This window comes from Ovis aries, chromosome X (genome assembly GCF_016772045.2).
Source record: "Ovis aries strain OAR_USU_Benz2616 breed Rambouillet chromosome X, ARS-UI_Ramb_v3.0, whole genome shotgun sequence".
NCBI classification, from domain to species: domain Eukaryota; kingdom Metazoa; phylum Chordata; class Mammalia; order Artiodactyla; family Bovidae; genus Ovis; species Ovis aries.
The window spans coordinates 124,941,597-124,960,793 of record NC_056080.1 but is presented as its reverse complement, the minus strand read 5'-3'; the positions used below and the strand labels follow the sequence as shown (position 1 = coordinate 124,960,793).

The window sequence follows — 19,197 nt, the reverse complement described above, 5'->3', positions numbered from 1 at the left end:
CAGGAGAGGTCAACACCGTGAGGGATCCAGAGCTCCCAAACCCAGAGATGGGGAGCCGGGGTGGCGAAGGAGAGGGTCAAAACTCCTCGAAGTTACCTCAAAGAGAAAGCGAACACCTCTGGGAGTCAGCGAGCCATCTCTCGCAGCAGCACCCCTCTCCAAGTGTGGGGCGCTTGTCTCAGAGGGCAGAAAGTGCGGGGTGCCCGTACTCAGGGAGAGTGGCTCCAGGGACCCGGGGCAGCCAGAGGGGCAGGGGCAGCGGCCGGCGGGGAGGCGGACTCGTACTTTGCCTCAACTCTGAGCCCCATCCCGAGCGCAAGGGAGAGGGCGGCGGAGGGCACGGTACTCACTAGGGCTCGTTGGTGAACCGGGGGGTCCGGGGCTGCTGGTATCCGTACAGGTGACAGTAGAGCACATCGAAGCAAAAGCAGCACATCTCCGCTGACACCACCATCTTCCGGGAGCCGGGCGATGAGGACGAGGCGGCGGACGACAAGGAGGGCGAGGGAGAGGTGGCGGCGGCCGGGGTAGAAAGTAGGGTCCCCACTCCGCAGCTCGGAGGGGGCGACAGGGAGATCCCCCCGCCGCCGCCGCCGCAGCCCTGGGGGGGAGAGAGGGTACAGCCGCTGCCGCTACCTCCTCCGGCTAGACCTCCTAGCCCGTTGAGCCGCGTACCGGCGCCTCCTAGTCCCAGCTCCCCGGCTCGGCACTGGCTCTCTCCGCTGCAGTGGGAGGAGGAGGAGGCGCCACCACCGCCACCCGAGCCAGAGGGGGGCGAACTGGACAGTTTCTGCTTCTTCACCCCGCAGCAACCCGCCGCCATCTTGGAACAGTCTCCCCCACGCAGCGCTTCCGACCCATAAGTGAGGCGAGCTGGCGGCGGGGGCGAGCACGCTGCGGCCCCGGCCGCCGGGGGCGCGCCAGGGGCTCGCGGGCCACGCGCGCGCGCGCCGCTCCCTGGTCCGGCCGCCCGGCCACGCGGCCAGCCCGCGCGCGCCCCCGCCCCGGCGCGCGCCCCGCGCTTTCGCGGCTCGGCACCTCGCGCCTGTCCCGCCGGCCTCGCGCCTCCTCCTCCTCGGAGCCGAGCCTGAGCCTCGAGCCTCGCGGCCCTCCGAGGATGAGAGACGGGAAGCCCAGTAGGAAGGAAAGAGAAGAAAGCGGAGAATGGGAGCAAAGGGAGGAAGTGGGCACCCCGGAGACGGAGGAGCGAAAGGGAAACTAATGGGAAGGAAGCGGGGAGAAACAAGAAAGTCTGAAGTAAGTATCCAAGTCCCAAAGTACGACTCAGTGACGGGCACCGCACATAGTGTTAGTGACACCTGAGCCAAATTAAGTGGAACCTGAGCCACCGGCCTCAAATACGCTAGGTTCTGAACTGCCGGAGTGTGATCAAGCAGGTGCTTGGAACTCCACACCTGAGATCGCCCCTTATGAATCAGTCAGGGAACGGGCCATACTGCAGTGACTCCATCTGAACACGCACATAATCTTTTTTCCAAGAATACGGTAAAAGAGACACACTCTGTCCTTATTGACAGACATTCCAGCCCAATCGACTCTATATATCCCCATGCGTGTTCCTCAACTTTCCTTCCTAGCCCCATAAAGACCTTTAAAAGCAAAAAATAAAATCCTAACCAACACCTCACTGATTCACAGATGTTCACTGTGGTCTGGAACTTGCACCGGTGGGTTATTGGGAGAGGGGATTGGCTTGGGAACAAAGCAGTTAGAAATATATCTGTAGTTAGCACAGATCTTACAGATAAACAGGGCGGGTAGTATACTTGGTCACAAGTTGAAAGATTTTGTTCAGGTATATAATTAGTTGCTAGTATTCTTTTAAAATTTTCTCAAAGAATGCTTGGATGGATGAGGAGGCGTTTGATTGAGTCACTCCCATTCTGGGCGCCCAAGACAATAATCAAATGTAAAATATTCATAGAAATGAAACCTCATAGAAACAGAAAGTCTAAGCTTATTGTGTTGTGTCTATGCCTTGCCAAAACATCTAGACAAAGCGATGTATCTACATATTTGGAGGCATCAGAGGATTGATCGATTTTGTCACCTTTGAGCTAAATATGTGATATCTTGCAGATAGGTGAGGGCTGTTCATTTCACTCCAGGGGAAAAATAAGTCAACAAATTTTGAGCCTCTCTGCCTAGTATGTTTATGACACTGTTGTTATTTAGTCACTAAGTGATGTCCAACTCTTCTGCAACCCCGTGAACTGTAGTCCACCAGGCTCCTCTGTCCTTGGGATTTCCCAGGCAAGAATACTGGAATGGGTTGCCATTCCCTTCTCCAGGGGATTTTCCCGACTCAGGGATCAAACCCATGTCTCTTGTGTCTCCTGCATTGGCAGGCGGATTCTTTACCACTGAGCTACCAGGGGACTTGTGTTGAAATCCAGGAAGTATGCTTCCCCACTCTAAAAGTTTATGAATTGAGTCAGATTTGTGCACCTAATCAGATGAATAACTACTATTTATTGAGCACTTTTGGGGTGCCAAATACCATGCCTCATCTTACCCCTGCTGCTGCTGCTAAGTCACTTCAGTCGTGTCCGACTCTGTGCGACCCCATAGACGACAGCCCACCAGGCTCCCCCATCCCTGGGATTTTCCAGGCAAGAACACTGGAGTGGGCTGCTATTTCCTTCTCCAATACATGAAAGTGAAAAGTGAAAGTGAAGTCGCTCAGTCGTGTCCGACCCTCGGCGACCCCGTGGACTGCAGCCTTCCAGGCTCCTCCGCCCATGGGATTTTCCAGGCAAGAGTACTGGAGTGGGGTGCCATTGCCTTCTCTGTCATCTTACCCCATAACCCTACGAATAATATATTATGTCATTTGATTTTCACATGAGGTTGAAGAGGTTGCTCATTTACAGATGAGGAAATTGAACCTCAGTAGTAACTTGCCCAACATCATACAACCTATAAAGTGATGGATTTTAACGTGGGCATGTCTGACTCCAAAAACCATGTTGTTGTGCTACACTGCCTCTCAGTACTGCTGCTACTGCTGCTGCTGCTGCTAAGTCGCTTCAGTCGTGTCCGACTCTTCGCGACCCCATAGACGGCAACCTACCAGGCTCCTCCGTCCATGGGATTTTCCAGGCAAGAGTACTGGAGTGGGGTGCCATCGCCTTCTCCGGCCTCTCAGTACTAGTGCAGTATAAAAGGCTAGAGATGGATAAAAGATGGTGACATTAAGCTACAGTAGGTGGACTGGAGGTTAAATAAAAACAAGAACATCATTTTTATGGAAAGATTAAAAAAGACTGAAATATGTTAAGAAAAGATGAAGACGCTCCTAAAAGAGAGATTTTATGAAACAGACAGATCAATTGTCTAGGATAGTTAGACTCAACCTAAAGGCGAAAGAGGTGGTTTAACTGGTTTGTGATATGTGATCACATCCTCTCAAACCTCATCATTGCTGTTAGAACTATCCTCCTGTTGGAGGCAAAATAACAATTTGTTGTCAACCACTAGTGTAGTTTTTTTTTAAATGTATTAATTTGTCTGTGTTGCAGAAGAGAAAGCAGATTTTCTTTCTTTCTTTCTTTCTTTTTTTTTTTTTACTGCTTCACAACAACCAGTACCGTTAGAGTGTTTTGTTTTGTTCTTTACCCTTAACTATCAGAGCCTACCTTTTAATTTGTTTGAAACTAGGACAAATACAATATCAGACAATAGGTACCAATTTATTCACCACTCCACTAAGAAGTGGTCACTTCTAGAGTAGAAAAGCAGAGCCGTTTAATGACATCACACAATAGTGTAGCACAGGAAGCAAAGCAGGATACCATGGATGGCTGCTTCTGCTGCGGGAATTCAGGAAAGCAGAATGTAATCTCCCAATTTAGAATCTGGCCAGTAGACAAGAGTCTAACACCCCTACTCTTGTGAAAATAGCAGGGAATCTTTAATAAGCACCAGTAGTCATGTCCTTAGTTCTGCATTTCATCTGAAAGACAAAGCTCTATCATGGTTATCGTCCAGGCTAGGGGACTGATGCAATGGGAAACCCTAAGACAAGGACATCCCAGTTGAGTTACAAAAATAGCTTTCCACCCAAGGATTTTAAATGCAAACCCCAAATCTTCCAAACATAAAGGAAATAGACAAACCCAAATACAATCCTTGTAGAAAAGACATAATTATCTGACCACTAGGTGTTACTATCTGAAGGACTTTGTTGAATTGGCTGGCTAAAAGGGGGGAAAACACTCCACCTTTTCTCTCTGTGCTAACTTCTCCTAATTCTGGCTTGTCTCCCATACTAACCATGAGCCTCAAGATGCTTTGCAAATCCCTTGGCAAGTGGTGGTGGTGGTGGTAATGCCTCCTTTTAGCCTTTGAGGAAATACTTCTGCACTTGTTTTCTTGCAAAGTCACCACCATAGAAATAAACATTTCATTCAAACACAAAACCCACAGATCAAATTCTGTGGGAAAAAAAAACTTTTTTTTACATCTGCACAAAGTGCATGCTGGATGAGGAAACTGACCTTGTTTAGGATTCTCTTGACTTGAAGTATAAAGGTCAAAGTATGATAAAGCACATGTTTCTACCCGCTGCTGATACTGGAATGAAGTGATAATATCCTCCAGAGGAAACGTTAAGGTGCCTTCTGCTTTTTGTAACTGACTGTCAAGCTGGGAGCAAAAGATTCCATGTTTCTTTTAAGTAAAAAAGAAGTAAATAGGCCATAGTTTCTTTGTTGACAAAGTATATTCATACTGTAAGGATTTCTGCTTCTGTATCTGCCTGTAAATTGCTATTAACTAACTCTTGTCAAACGCTTTGTTACACAACTGTGACAAACTACTTGAACAAAGGTTATGCACATTAGTAACTGCAGTTAAACTGGAAATTGAATTATACCTAGTAGTTGCTGATTATTTTATCATTACCTCAATTTATTCTCATGCTTACAGTAGCTATTCTTCATTTCAGAAAAAAGAGAATAATTGTGATTTGATGAGTAGTGAACACATAAAAATGTTGCAAAATTGTTTTCTTAGATTTCTGACAGTGTAGGTGACGTGAGGAATGTTCACATAGTTCAATGAAAAAACTTCCATTTATGCCCAAACAAGTGTTATTTTTATCCTCTGTCATCAAACTTTCTCAACTGTCATCCTTGAACAACTGCAGAATGTAGTATTATTAGCTACCACTTTGATCTAACCTTGTACACATATGACACATGGTTGTGGTGGCAGAGGTGGTGATCAGTTCCCTTTTATATTTGAATGAATATGTGAATAAATACTGAAATTCTTTACCTGCTTTTCAATTCAAATGGATAAATCAGCTTTTGTTTTCTTGATTACAAGTCAGATCCTTCCTTCCTGAAACCTGTCTTTATCTAATGAACACATTAATGAGACAAAGGACCATGGTCTACTTTTGACTGTTTTCTAGTTGTTTCATTTATATCTTCTCTTGTCAAGCAAGTTAATCAAATGTTGTTTCACTAGCTATTTCCTTGAGACAAAGTTATATCAACTCTTCAATAAGATTTAGGTATGTGAATATCTATATGGAATGTGGAAGAATTCACAAAATTAGCTAGTTGTGGGTTAGCAAGGAAAGTTTTTAGAGAATAGATGATCAAAATGAGTGTTATTTTGGGCAGTTATGGGAGTTGTAATATATTGAGAAATATCAATAACCTCAGATATGCAGATGATACTACCCTTAGTGAAGAAGAACTAAAGAGCCTCTTTATGAAAATGAAAGAGGAGAGTGAAAAAGTTGGCTTAAAACTCAACATTCAGAAAATGAAGATCATGGCATCCAGTCCCATCACTTCATGGCAAATAGATGGGGAAACAGTGGAAACAGTGGGAGCCTTTATTTTGGGGGTTCAAAAATCACTGCAGATGGTGACTGCAGCCATGAAATTAAAAGACCCTTACACCTTGGAAGAAAAGTTATGACCAACCCAGACAGCATATTAAAAAGCAGAGACATTACTTTGCCAACAAAAGTCTGTCTGGTTAAGGCTATGGTTTTTCCAATAGTCGTGTATGGATGTGAGAGTTGGACTGTGAAGAAAGCTGAGCACCAAAGAAATGATGCTTTTGAACTGTGGTGTTGGAGAAGACTTGAGAGTCCCTTGGACTGCAAGGAGATCCAACCAGTCCATCCTAAAGGAGATCAGTCCTGAGTGTTCATTGGAAGGACTGATGTTGAAGCTGAAACTCCAATACTTTGGCCACCTGATGTGAAGAGCTGACTCATTTGAAAAGACCCTGATGCTGGGAAACATTGAAGGTGGGAGGAGAAAGGGACAACAGAGGATGAGATTGCTGGATGGCATCACTGACTCAATGGACATGAGTTTGAGTAAACTCCGCGAGTTGGTGATGGACAGGGAGGCCTGGTGTGCTGCAGTTCATGGGGTTGCAAAGAGTCAGACACGACTGAGCGACTGAACTGAATTGAACTGAACTGAACAGGAGTTGTGAGCAACCAAAATGCAAAGGTGTTTAGTTTGGAGAATCTTTACTTGACTTTTTCACTCTTCTTTTTTCCTTAAAGACTTCATCTACTATCCTCTATGCATTTAGTGGGGTGAAAAAATGTATATACTGCAAGTGTGCCCCACCTCCAAATTTAATTTAAACATATAGTTGTTTCCCTATAATTAATCTCATCATGTTCTGGAGCACCTACTCCAGTTGCCTGGAGGCACAGGTTGGGCACAGGTTGGACAGATTAAGGTTGTCAATTAAAATGTGTTCTGAATTAAAGCTTTCTTTTGTGCAAACATTTGATTTAAAGTTCATGGCAGGGAGTGAGTCCCATAATCTCTGCTGGATCCTAGTTGAAGTCTAGCTCATTTTGCCTCACTCTCTTCACTGTTTAAATGTCCATAATTTATGGATTAGTCTCTCACTATTGGCAATGCACAGTGATTTGGTCAGGAAACTCATTGGTCTGTTCACTCATGCCACAGCGACTGCCTAGCAACTATGCTGCCTCTTAATTCTCAGCTGCCTTCAGCATCCTCCACAGGTCCCCACAAGGAATTCTGGATTTCTTCCACACCACTTGACAGGCTTCTCTCTAACTAACCCCCTCCCCATGTTGCCACTTCTACTGCAGATGATTCGTGATGGCTTATGACTTTTCTAAGGGGCTTGAAATTTCCCATGCTTCGCTTGCTCTGAGTCCCCCAAATATCTCTGATTCTTCTTTCTTTTTTTATATTAAGGTATAATTCACAAAGCATTCAGTCGACTCATTTAAATTCAATGATTTTTCATATATTCATGGAGTTGTGCAAGCAGCCACATAATTTTGGAATACTTTTCTAATCCCCATACCCATTAGCATTCATTCTCTATTCTCTCCACTGCCACCCACCCCCAAGCCTCTGTCAAGCAAAACCTATTTTTTGTTTCTATAGATTTGCCTGTTCTGGACATTTCATATGAATGGAATCATATAATATTTGTCCTTTTGTGTTTGTCTTATTTCACTTAACATCATCTTTTCAAGGTTCCTCCATGCTGTAGCATCTATCAGTACTATATTCTTTTTTATGGCAGAATAACATTCCATTATATGGCTATACTATAGTTTATCCATTCATCACTTGATTGACATTTGGGTTGTTTCCACTTTTTGATTATTATAAATAATGCTGCAATGAATATTCATGTACAAGCTTTTATGTGGATGTATGTTTTCATTTGGGGATATATAGCTAGTGATGGAATTATATGCTATATACCATATGGTAATTCCATATGTAACCTTTTGAGGAACGGCCAGACTGTTTTCCAAACTGGCTGCACCATTTTCAAATTCCATCTGCAATATGTGAGAATTCCTATTTTTCCACATTCTTTAATGCTTGTTTTTTTGTTTTTGTTTTTGTTTTTTTTTTACTTAATGACCTTTTATTTGAAATAATAATTTCAATGTTCAGTTCAGTTCAGTCGCTCAGTCGTGTCTGACTCTTTGCGACCCCATGAATCACAGCACGCCAGGCCTCCCTGTCCATCACCAACTCCCGGAGTTCATTCAGACTCGCGTCCATTGAGTCAGTGATGCTATCCAGCCATCTCATCCTCTGTCGTCCCCTTCTCCTGCCTCCAATCCCTCCCAGCATCAAAGTCTTTTCCAATGAGTCAACTCTTCGCATGAGGTGGCCAAAGTACTGGAGTTTCAGCTTTAGCATCATTCCTTCCAAAGAAATCTTCAGAATGGACTGGTTGGATCTCCATGCAGTCCAAGGGACTCTCAAGAGTCTTCTCCAACACCACACTTCAAAAGAAACAATTCTTCGGCGCTCAGCCTTCTTTGCAGTCCAACTCTCACATCCATACATGACCACAGGAAAAACCATAGCCTTGACTAGACGGACCTTAGTTGGCAAAGTAATGTCTCTGCTTTTGAGTATACTATCTAGGTTGCTCATAACTTTTCTTCCAAGGAGTAAGCGTCTTTTAATTTCATGGCTGCAATCACCATCTGCAGTGATTTTGGAGCCCCCCAAAATAAAGCCTGACACTGTTTCCACTGTTTCCCATCTATTTCCCATGAAGTGATGGGACCAGATGCCATGATCTTCGTTTTCTGAATGTTGAGGTTTAAGCCAACTTTTTCACTCTCCTCTTTCACTTTCATCAAGAGGCTTTTAGTTCCTCTTCACTCTCTGCCATAGGGGTGGTGTCATCTGCATATCTGAGGTTATTGATATTTCTCCCAGCAATCTTGATTCCAGCTTGTGTTTCTTCCAATGTAGTCAATACAGAAATTCATGTATTCTTATACACTTTTTTATTTTAAAAAATTATTATTGTAGCCATGCTAGTGGGTGAGAGGTAGTATCTTATTGTAGTTTTCATTTGCACTTCTCTAAGGACTAACCAGAGAAGGCAATGGCACCCCACACCAGTACTCTTGCCTGGAAAATCCCATGGATGGAGGAGCCTGGTAGGCTGCGGTCCATGGGGTTGCTAAGAGTTGGACATGACTGAGCGACTTCCCTTTCAGTTTTCACTTTCATGCATTGGAAAAGGAAATGGCAACCCACTCCAGTGTTCTTGCCTGGAGAATCCCAGGGCCGGGGGAGCCTGGTAGGCTGCCGTCTATGGGGTCACACAGAGTTGGACATGACTGAAGCGACTTAGTAGCAGCAGCAGCAGTAAGGACTAACATGTGCTTATCACCCATTTGTATATCTTTTTTAGAGAAATGTTTATTCAAATCCTCTACTCATATTTATTTACTTAATTTATTTTTGGCCACACTACGCAGCTTTGGGGACCTCAGTTCCCTGACCAGGGATCAAACCTGTGCCCCCTGCAATGGGAGCATATAGTTCTAACCACTGGACCACTAGGAAGTTCCCCAGCCCATTTTTTTCTATTTAATATATTTAACCTAACTTGTATTTATTTACTTTTTAAATTAAAATTTATTTATTTTTTAATTGAATGTTAATTGCTTTACAGAATTTTGTTGTTTTCTGTCAAACCTCAACATGAATCAGCCGTAAGTATTCATATATCCCCTCCCTTTTGAACCTCCCTCCCATCTCCCTCCCCATCCCACCCCTCTAGGTTGATATAGAACCCTTGTTTGAGTTCCCTGAGACATACAGCAAATTCCCATTGGCCATCTATTTTACACGTGGTAATGTAAGTTTTCATGTTACCTTTTCCATCTATGTCACCCTCTCCTCCCCTCTCCCTGTGTCCATAAGTCTATTCTCTGTCTGTTTCTCCATCGCTGCCCTGCAGATAAATTCTTTGGTACCATCTTTCTAGATTCCATATATGTGCGTTAGTATATGATATTTATATTTCTCTTTCTGACTTACTTCACTCTGTATAATAGGCTCTAGGTTCATCCACCTCATTAGACTCAAATGTGTTCCTTTTTATGGCTGAGTAGTATTCCCTCATGTATATGTACCACAGCTTCTTTATCCATTCATCTATCGATGGACATCTAGGTTACTTCCATGTTCTAGCTATTATAAATAGTGCTGCAATGAACAATGGGATACATGTGTCTATTTCAATTTTGGTTTCCTCAGAGTATATGCCTAGGAGTGTGATTGCTGGGTCATATGGTGCTTTTATTGCTAGCTTTTTAAGGAATCTCCATACCGTCTTCCATAGTGGCTGTATCAATTTACATTCCCACCAACAGTGCAAGAGGGTTCCCTTTTCTCCACACCCTCTCCAGCATTTATTGTTGTAGACTTTTTGATGTTCGCCATTCTGACTGGTGTAAGGTGATATCTCATTGTGGTTTTGATTTGCATTTCTCTGATAATGAGTGATGTTGAGCATCTTTTCATGTGTTTGTTAGCCATCTGTATGTCTTCTTTGGAGAAATATCTGTTTAGGTCTTCTCCCCACTTTTTGATTGGGTTGTTTATTTTTCTGGCATTGAGTTGTATGAGCTGCTTGTATATTTTAGAAATTAATCCTTTGTCAGTTGTTTCATTTGCTATTATTCTCTCCCATTCTGAGGGTTGTCTTTTCACCTTGTTTATAGCTTCTTTTGCTGTGCAGAAGCTTTTAAGTTTAATTAGGTCCCACTTGTTTACTTTTGTTTTTATTTCCATTACCCTAGGAGGTGGGTCGTAGAGGATCTTTCCTCTGCCCATTTTCAAATTGAGTTATTTGTCTTATTATTAGGTTGTAAGAATTTTTTATACATTTGAGATATCAGAATATATAATTTTCAAATATTTTCCTTCACTCTGTGTGGTTTTTTTTTCACTTTCTCAGTGGTGTCCAATTTATTTGTGGCTTATACTTTTGATATTATATCTAAGAAAGCATTTCCAAATACAAAGTCATGAAGATTTACATCTATGTTTACTTTTAAAAGTTTCATAGTTTTAGTTCTTATATTTCATCTTTGATTCATTATGATTTAATTTTTGTATATAGTGTGAGGAAGGGGTCCAAGTTAATTCTTTTGCATACAGATATCTAGTTGTCCCAGCCAATATTTGTTGAAGAGAGTCTTTGTTCTCCATTGAAAACAATCAAAAATAATATATAAGGTTTATTTCTGGGCCCTCAGTATTCTGTTCCACTGATGTACATGCCTGTCCTTGGGTCAGCACTACACTGTCTTAATTACTGTAGCTTTGTGGAAAGTTTTGAAAATAGGAGCTGTGGATCTTCTAAATTTGTTATTCTTTTTCAAGATTATTTTGGTTCTTCTGGGACCCTTGCATTTCCATATTAATTTTGTGATCATCTTGTCAATTTCTGAAATGCAGCCAATTGGGATTTTGATAGGCATTGCATTGAATGTAGATCACTTTGAGGTGTATTGACATCTTAACAATATTTGGTCTTCCAATCCATCAACATGGGATTTCTCTCCATTTATTAAGATCTGCTTTAATTTCCTTCAGCAATGCTTTGTAGTTTTCAGAGTATAATGTTGCATTTCTATTGTTAACTGTATTTCTAAGTATTTTATGCTTTTGAGTTATTGTAGTTGGAATTGTTTTATTAATTTTAGTTTTTGAACTGTACACTGTATAGAAATATAACTGACTTTTATATATAGATCTTGTCTCCTAAAACCTAGCAGAACTGTTTATAGTAATATTTTAATTTGATTTCTTAGTGTTTTCTGTATACAAGATCAAGTCATCTGCAAATAGATATTTTTACATCTTCCTTTCCAGTCTAGATGCCTTTTATTTCTTTTTCTTGCCTAATTGTTCTGGCTAAAACCTCCAGGACAATGTTAAATGAAACTGGCAAGAGAAGACATACCTGTCTTGTTCCTGACCATTGCTGTTGGTGATCAGTCACTAAGTCCTATCCGACTCTCTGCGAGCCCACAGACTGCAGCAGGCCAGGCTTCCCTGTCCTTCACTATCTCCTGGAGTTAGCTCAAACACATATCCATCAGTGCTTGTCGGTTTTGCTGTTTTTCTCAAACCAACTTTTGTTTCTTTGATTTCCTCTATTGCTTTTCTACTTTCCAATTTATCTATCTCTGTTCTAATTTTTACTATTTCCTTCCCTATGTTTGCCTTGTGTGTACTTTACCTTTTATTCTAGTTTCTTCAGGTGAGAGGCTAGGGTATTGATTTGAGATATTTCTGCTTTTTAAGTAAAGGTCTTACAGCTATAAATTTCCCCCTAAGCACTGCTTTAGCTATATCCCATAATCTTTGGCATATTGTAGTTTTGCTTTTTTTTAAAATCTCAAACTATTTTCAAATTTCTTTTGTGATTTTTTCTTTGACACAGTATTTATTTAGGAGTGTTTTATTTAATTTCCACTTATTTGTGAATTTCTCAAATTTCTGTTATTTAGTTCCAATTTTATTCCTTTGTGGTAGAGACTATCGTAAGATTTCAACCATTTTAAATGCTTCAAAGATTATTTTATGGCCTGGCATATAGTCTTTTCTGGAGAATATTCCATGTTCACTTGAGAAGATTATATATTCTGCTGTTACTGGGTAGAATGCTCTATAGATGCATGTTTAGGTTTAGTTGGTGTATAGTGTTGTCCAAGTCTTCTATTTGCTTATTAAAAAACAAGAGTGGCTCACATATAACCATAAAAAAGATTTTTGGCTTTTATTCAAAGAGCCAAATGGGGAGTCATTGAAGGGTTCAGTAAGATAAATTTTGCTGCTATGTGGAGAATTGTACTTGAAGAGAATAGAGAGGAGGAAATGAGACCAGGCAAGAAACTTCCACAATCCAGGGTAGGCCTGGACATAGGTGGTGGCAGTTTTTATGAAATGAATGGATATATTCTACATAAATTTTGGAGATAAATTCAAGAAGACTTACTGATAGATATGTTGTTGATGTGAGGAAAAAGAAGCAATTAAGAATAATGCCTAGAATTTTTCTTTAAGTAACTGGATAAACAGTGGTGACTGAGATGGAGAAGATAGGAACATGAGCTATTTGGGAAAAATAGCAAAAGTTCTTGACATAATAAGTTTAAGGTGTCTGCCAGATATCCAAATGAAGATGTCAAGTAGGTAGTCAAATATACATGTTATATACTCAGAGTACAGTATTGAAATAAACTTGAGAGTTATCAGCATATTTGTGGTATTTGAAGCCATAATCTGGATAAGATAACATAGAAAAAGAATACAGTGGCCCTCTGTATCCATGGCTTTTGCATCTGCAGATTCAACCAACCTCAGTTTTTGATCTTCAACTGGTTGAATCCACAGATGTGAAACCCTAGGATAAGGAGGACTGGCTATATTCCTGTCCTATGCCATTTTATGTAAGACTTGCACATTTGCAGATTTTGGTATGTGTGGGGGCCTTCTGGAACCAATCCACTCTGGATATCAAGGGTTGAATGTATAAAGAAAAAAGAGAAGAAAACCCAGCAGTGAGTCCTGAGGTACCACAATGTCAGGAGAAATCTGCAAAGGAGACTAAAGAAGAGCATCCAGTGAGGCAGGGGGAAAATTAGCAGTGTCATGTCACAATACCCAAAGAAGAAAATGTTTTAACTTGGAGGGAAAAGTGAACAATGTCAAATGTTGCAGAGAGTTCAAGTAAGATAAGGATAAAATTTCTATTGTATTTGGCAAGATGGAGGTGGCTTGTTGCAATAACAGCAGTGGTTTCATTGGAGTGGAGAGGCCTAAAGCCAGATTAGAATGGGTTGAAAAGTGAATAGGGAGGCAAGGAACTCCTCATAGTGTGTATACAGATAACTCTGTTGAAATGTTTGGCTCTGAAGTGCAGAGAAATGAGGGAATAGCTAGAGAGGAATATTGGGTTGAAAGAGGGCTTTTCTTTAATTATGGATAGTTTCTAGAGTTCTTATAAGTAGTTGTTATTATCATTATAAGCATTATTTCTCTGACGGTCATCATTACAAATTCTTCAGTGAAGTATACCTACAAGTAATTTTTGGACTGATGATTTAGTTCTGAAACACTTCTGTTCTGAACAGCACAAGTACTGAGATCTCAAAGCATTAATTATTATTTTATTCTAGTTTCATAAATAGGGAGATGGATAAGATAGAATCAGCCAGGAAAGAAGGGGGATTGAGCTGTATGAAAACGATGAACACCGGAAGAAGGCAGGCAGTAAAATGCTTGGATTTGGGGAGTGGTTGAAGTGTGATGGGGTAAGAGAAGTAGACAGTTGAGAGGCAAAGAGGAAGGATATACATTTTATAAACCAGCTTGAGGATTCCATTGAAAATGTTGATAGCATGATGTTTTTACTGCTTCAGCAAAATTTTGCTCTTCAGAATCACAACAGGGCCTAGTGATTGCTTTGGGCATAGCTTGTCTACTAGGACTGTAGTAAACATCTACTCTCAGGACTTTAGCACAAGTAGCTGTTCATTCATTGTACAGTTTTGAGCAAGTTACTTAACTTCACTTTCCTTCTCTCTTAAATTGTGTATTAGTAGAAATATCAATAACCTCAGATATGCAGATGATACCACCCTTATGGCAGAAAGTGAAGAGGAACTAAAAAGCCTCTTGATGAAAGTGAAAGAGGAGAGTGAAAAAGTTGGCTTAATGCTCAACATTCAGAAAACTAAGATCATGGCATCTGGTCTCATCACTTCATGGGAAATAGATGGGGAAGCATGGAAACAGTGTCAGACTTTATTTTGGGGGGCTCCAAAATCACTGCAGATGGTGACTGCAGCCATGAAATTAAAAGACGCTTACTCCTTGGAAGGAAAGTTATGGCCAACCTAGATAACATATTCAAAAGCAGAGACATTGCTTTGCCAACTAAGGTCCGTCTAGTCAAGGCTATGGCTTTTCCAGTGGTCATGTATGGATGTGAGAGTTGGACTGTGAAGAAAGCTGAGGGCCGAAGAATTGATGCTTTTGAACTGTGGTGTTGGAGAAGACTCTTGAGAGTCCCTTGGACTGCAAGGAGATCCAACCAGTCCATTCTAAAGATCAGTCATGAGTGTTCATTGGAAGGGCTGATGCTAAAGCTGAAATTCCAAGACTCAGGCCACCTCATGTGAAGAGTTGATTCATTGGGAAAGACTGTGATTCTGGGAGGGATTGGGGGCAGGAGGAGAAGGGGACGACAGAGGATGAGATGGCTGGATGGTATTACCAATTCGATGCACATGAGTTTGAGGGAACTCCGGGAGATGGTGATGGACAGGGAGGCCTGGCGTGCTGCGATTCATGGGGTCACAAAGAGTCGGAAACAACTGAGTGACTGAACTGAACTGAACTGAACTGAAGGTATTTCATAGACTTGTTGTAAGGATTAAATTTTTAAAATGTGTGTAAAGTGCTTAGCATAGTGCCTATATTAGTTAGGGTAGACAAGCACTTGTTGAGCATTTACTATGTAATAGGGATGTAGAAATGAGTAAGGTGTTTCTAATCCTGTGAGGTCTTATAATCCAATGTAGAGTCAGAGAAAGACTTCTAAACAGATACGTAAAAGTACTCCACCTCATTCCAGCAACCCACTTACATGGCTACATGTGACATATTTTCTTCATTTACAACTGTTTCACATATGAAACCCTTAACCTTAAAATTCCACACTAACCAAAAACTCCTATGTATTCACCTCCAACTAACTCCCTTACTCCCGTTAAATAGCTCTGTGATCTCGTGTCTTTGTGACCTCAGGTCTCTAGACCCATCCATATTCTCCAATCTTCCTGCTATACCCTCCTTTACCACATCCACTTCACCCCTTTTGCTGCCCATACTTTCAAGCTTCCTCAATTCCCTCCTACTTATTACCTTCAACCACATCTGCTCTGCCAACCTCTAATCTTGGATGAACTTTGTCATATGTTTTCTTTCCTTCTACTTTCTTTGTGTTTATCTTGTTGTTCTTTTTCTAGATTTTTTCAAATGAATGTCTAGTTTTTTTGTTTTCAGGTTTTTTTTCTTTTCAAATATAAACATTTCAGGCTATAGCTTTCCCTGTAAGTATTGCTTTGATTGCATCCCACAACCTTTGATAGGTAGTATTTTCATTTTAGTTGAAATCAAAGTATTTTACAATTTTCAATATTATCTCTTCTTTGACCCATGGTTTATTTAAAAGTATGTTTTATAATTTTCAAAACATGTGTGGTTTTTCTATTTATTATTTTGTTGTTGATTTCTGGCTTAATTGCCCTTATGATCATTGAATGTCATTTGTATTATTTTAATCCTTTGTTTTGTGACCCAGTACATGATCAATTTTGGTGCGTCTTCTATGTGCTTGAAGAGAATGTGTATTCTGAAATTGTTAGGTTCAGTGTTCTATGCATTATTAGGTTAATTTTGTTCATTGTGCTATTAAAATCTTCTGGATATTTACTGATTTTTTGTTCTATTTGTTCTACACTAAGAGAGTTGTGTGAAAAGTTATGACTGTGAACTTGTCTATTTTTTTATACTATTATTGATTTTTACTTTATTTTAAGGCTATTGTTGCTGCTAAGTCGCTTCAGTCGTGTCCGACTCTGTGCGACCCCATAGACGGCAGCCCACCAGGCTCCCCTGTCCCCGGGATTCTCCAGGCAAGAACACTGGAGTGGGTTGCCATTTCCTTCTCCAATGTGTGAAAGTGAAAAGTGAAAGTGAAGTCACTCAGTCGTGTCTGACTCTTAGCGACCCCATGGACTGCAGCCTACCAGGCTTCTCCATCCATGGGATTTTCCAGGCAAGAGTACTGGAGTGGGGTGCCATTGCCTTCTCTGAAGGCTATTGTTAGGTTCATTTAAATTTAACATTTATATATCTTCCCCTTGGATTGTAGTTTTTATAAAAATGACCCTCTAAATCTGTAGTAGTGCTTTCTTGCCTTAAAATCTATTTCGTCTGATACTGATACTGATACAGCAGTACCAGCTTTTTGGGGGTTAGTATTTGGAGAAGGAAATGGCAGCCCACTCTAGTGTTCTTGCCTGGAGAATCCCAGGGACAGCAGAGCCTGGTGGGCTGCCGTCTATAAGGTCGAACAGAATCAGACACGACTGAAGTGACTTAGCAGCAGCAGCAGCAGCAGCAGCAGCATTTGTGTGAAATGTCTTTTTCCATCCTTTTACTGTCAGTCTTTCTATATCTTTATGTTTTAATGTAACTCTTATAAAAAGTATATGGTTGGATTTTTAAAATTTAGTCCCTTTTAAACACAAGCATTTAGTTCATTGTATTTACATAAAACTACTTATATATTTTATTCCAAATCTATCTTATTTGAACTTCCTATTTATCTTATGCACGGTGTCCTGTTTTGTTGTGTGCTTAATGATTTTTAATTACAATTTCCTCATTTCTTTGGAAAATCATCTGTGGGAGTATTTTGAAGTTTGGGATGAGGATGAGTTCCTGCAAAGAGGATTTGCATTCTGCCAGGTACTTGGTGGCACTACCAATCTGGACCTACTTTAAACTAAATTCAGAGCTTGAGGTATTTTGCAGCACCTGGTTAATGTGAATTTAGGCTGCAAATCTTTATTAGACAAGATTGTGCTTACAGCCTCTCCGCTTAATGCCAAGGCTGCTTTCCTCAAAGTCCCCTTATATGTGTGTTTATTTGTGTGTGTTGGGGGCGGGCAGCTTATTTCTGGTTCACTTGTACACTGATGCTTTAGCTCCTTGTCATTCCAATTTTATCTGGCAAGGAACCTCATTACATGTCCCACCTTGGGCAGGCTTTTGACTTTGTGTTTTTAATATCATTTATGACTTGTTCCGTGAAGTTTAAGTTCAGTGAATGTTCTCAAAGAAGAAACTTTATCAGTCTGCAATTCTTTCAACCCATTATTATACTCTTCCAATTCCCCCACCCCATGCCCTTTATCCTTTACTCATTCCATAAGGACAAGACATTCTACTTCACTACAAAAAAAAAAAAAAAGATTTTCAAAAGGAAATTCCCTCAACCCTCCTTCATTCCATTTGTAAGTGTTCTCTCTATTTTCCCATCCTTTCCTGCTTCCTTTCTCTCTCTTGGAAGAAGGAGTGTTCTTTCCTTTCTCCTTTCCAGGTCCTATGGTCTAGAATAGTGGTACCCAAAGTAAGTACTGGACCCAAAGAAGGTGGTAGACCCCTTCCAATCCTCAAACTGTTTGATATTGATCTACAACTACATAAGCATTGAAATTAAGAGTAAGAATTTAGAAACATTTTTTAGCAATTTGATAAAGTAATTGTATATTCATTTGATCTAATAATGAGAAATTGGGGCTTATATTTTGAGTATCTGTGTTTTTCAGTGCATCTTTCTAGTAAATCATTTGTATTATATCTTACAAAAGTACCAATATGCGACATATTGGAAGTTTAAAAAACTGGTCCTCCACCACAGAGAATTTGAAATGTAGTAGGCTAAAACCTATCCTGAAAAGTATTGGGCTAGAACTTATCTTCCCCTGACTTGTCTGAGACTCAACTCTGAATCAGCCCTCTCCTCTCTCAGAGCTCCACTATCACTTACATTGGCAGTCTTACATGAAACAATCTTTCTTTGAACTTTGCCTACTGTGCTGCCATCTTTTTTTTCACTTTTCATTTACTGCCAGCCTTTTTGACAGATAAACCTCTTATATACTGTTTCCTTCTTCCTTATCTCCTCTTAAGTCCTCAAATCACAGCAGTCTGGTTTATGCCTTCACTACTGTTTCAACAAAAGCCACTGCTGCTGCTGCTGCTGCTAAGTCGCTTCAGTTGTGTCCGACTCTGTGCGACCCCAGAGATGGCAGCCCACCAGGCTCCCCCGTCCCTGAGATTTTCCAGGCAAGAACACTGGAGTGGGTTGTCATTTCCTTCTGCAATGCATGAAAGTGAAAAGTGAAAGTCAAGTCGTTCAGTCATGTCTGACTCCTAGCGACCCCATGGACTGCAGTGCACCAGGCTCCTCCGTCCATGGGATTTGCCAGGCAAGAGTACTGAAGTGGGCTGCCATTGCCTTCTCCAACAAAAGCCACTAGTGGCATTCTATTGCCCAATTCATAGTGGCCCTTCCTGTCCTTATTCTGTATGACCTCTTCTCTGCATTTGTGACTCATGACCATCCCTTCCTTCCAGGACCTTTCTTCTGTGTCTTCCATGACAGGTTACTGCTTCTCTCAGTCTCTTTTGGGGTATTTCTCCTACTCCAGCTACCTGCACCTCAGGCCCCTGACAACAGCCCTTTCTCTTGCTCTACGTTTGTTATTGTCATCAGTCTGTTCAACAC

At 41.1% G+C, this 19,197-nt stretch overlaps 2 protein-coding genes across 10 annotated transcripts in view; one reads left to right on the top strand and one right to left on the bottom strand.

Annotated features, from left to right (window-relative positions):
* Positions 1-865, bottom strand: part of AMMECR1 (AMMECR nuclear protein 1) — a 115,186-nt gene extending 114,321 nt beyond the window's left edge. For all 3 annotated transcript variants that reach the window (XM_012107546.5, XM_042242389.2, XM_060408065.1), the window contains exon 1: positions 351-865. In XM_012107546.5, coding sequence (XP_011962936.3) covers positions 351-823 — 473 coding nt within the window. In that variant the 5' untranslated portion in view covers positions 824-865. The remainder of the gene's footprint in view (positions 1-350) is intronic.
* The window catches only part of RTL9 (retrotransposon Gag like 9), a 203,013-nt gene that overhangs the window by 54,500 nt on the left and 129,316 nt on the right, over positions 1-19,197 (top strand). For 5 of the 7 annotated variants that reach the window (XM_060408056.1, XM_060408050.1, XM_060408048.1 and 2 more), the window contains exons 1-2: positions 1,010-1,257; positions 9,490-9,529. The exons of the other annotated variants lie outside the window; for them this stretch is intronic. The gene's annotated coding sequence lies outside the window, so the exon portion shown is untranslated. Of the gene's footprint in view, positions 1-1,009; positions 1,258-9,489; positions 9,530-19,197 lie in introns of those variants that run through there. 7 annotated transcript variants of the gene reach the window in all.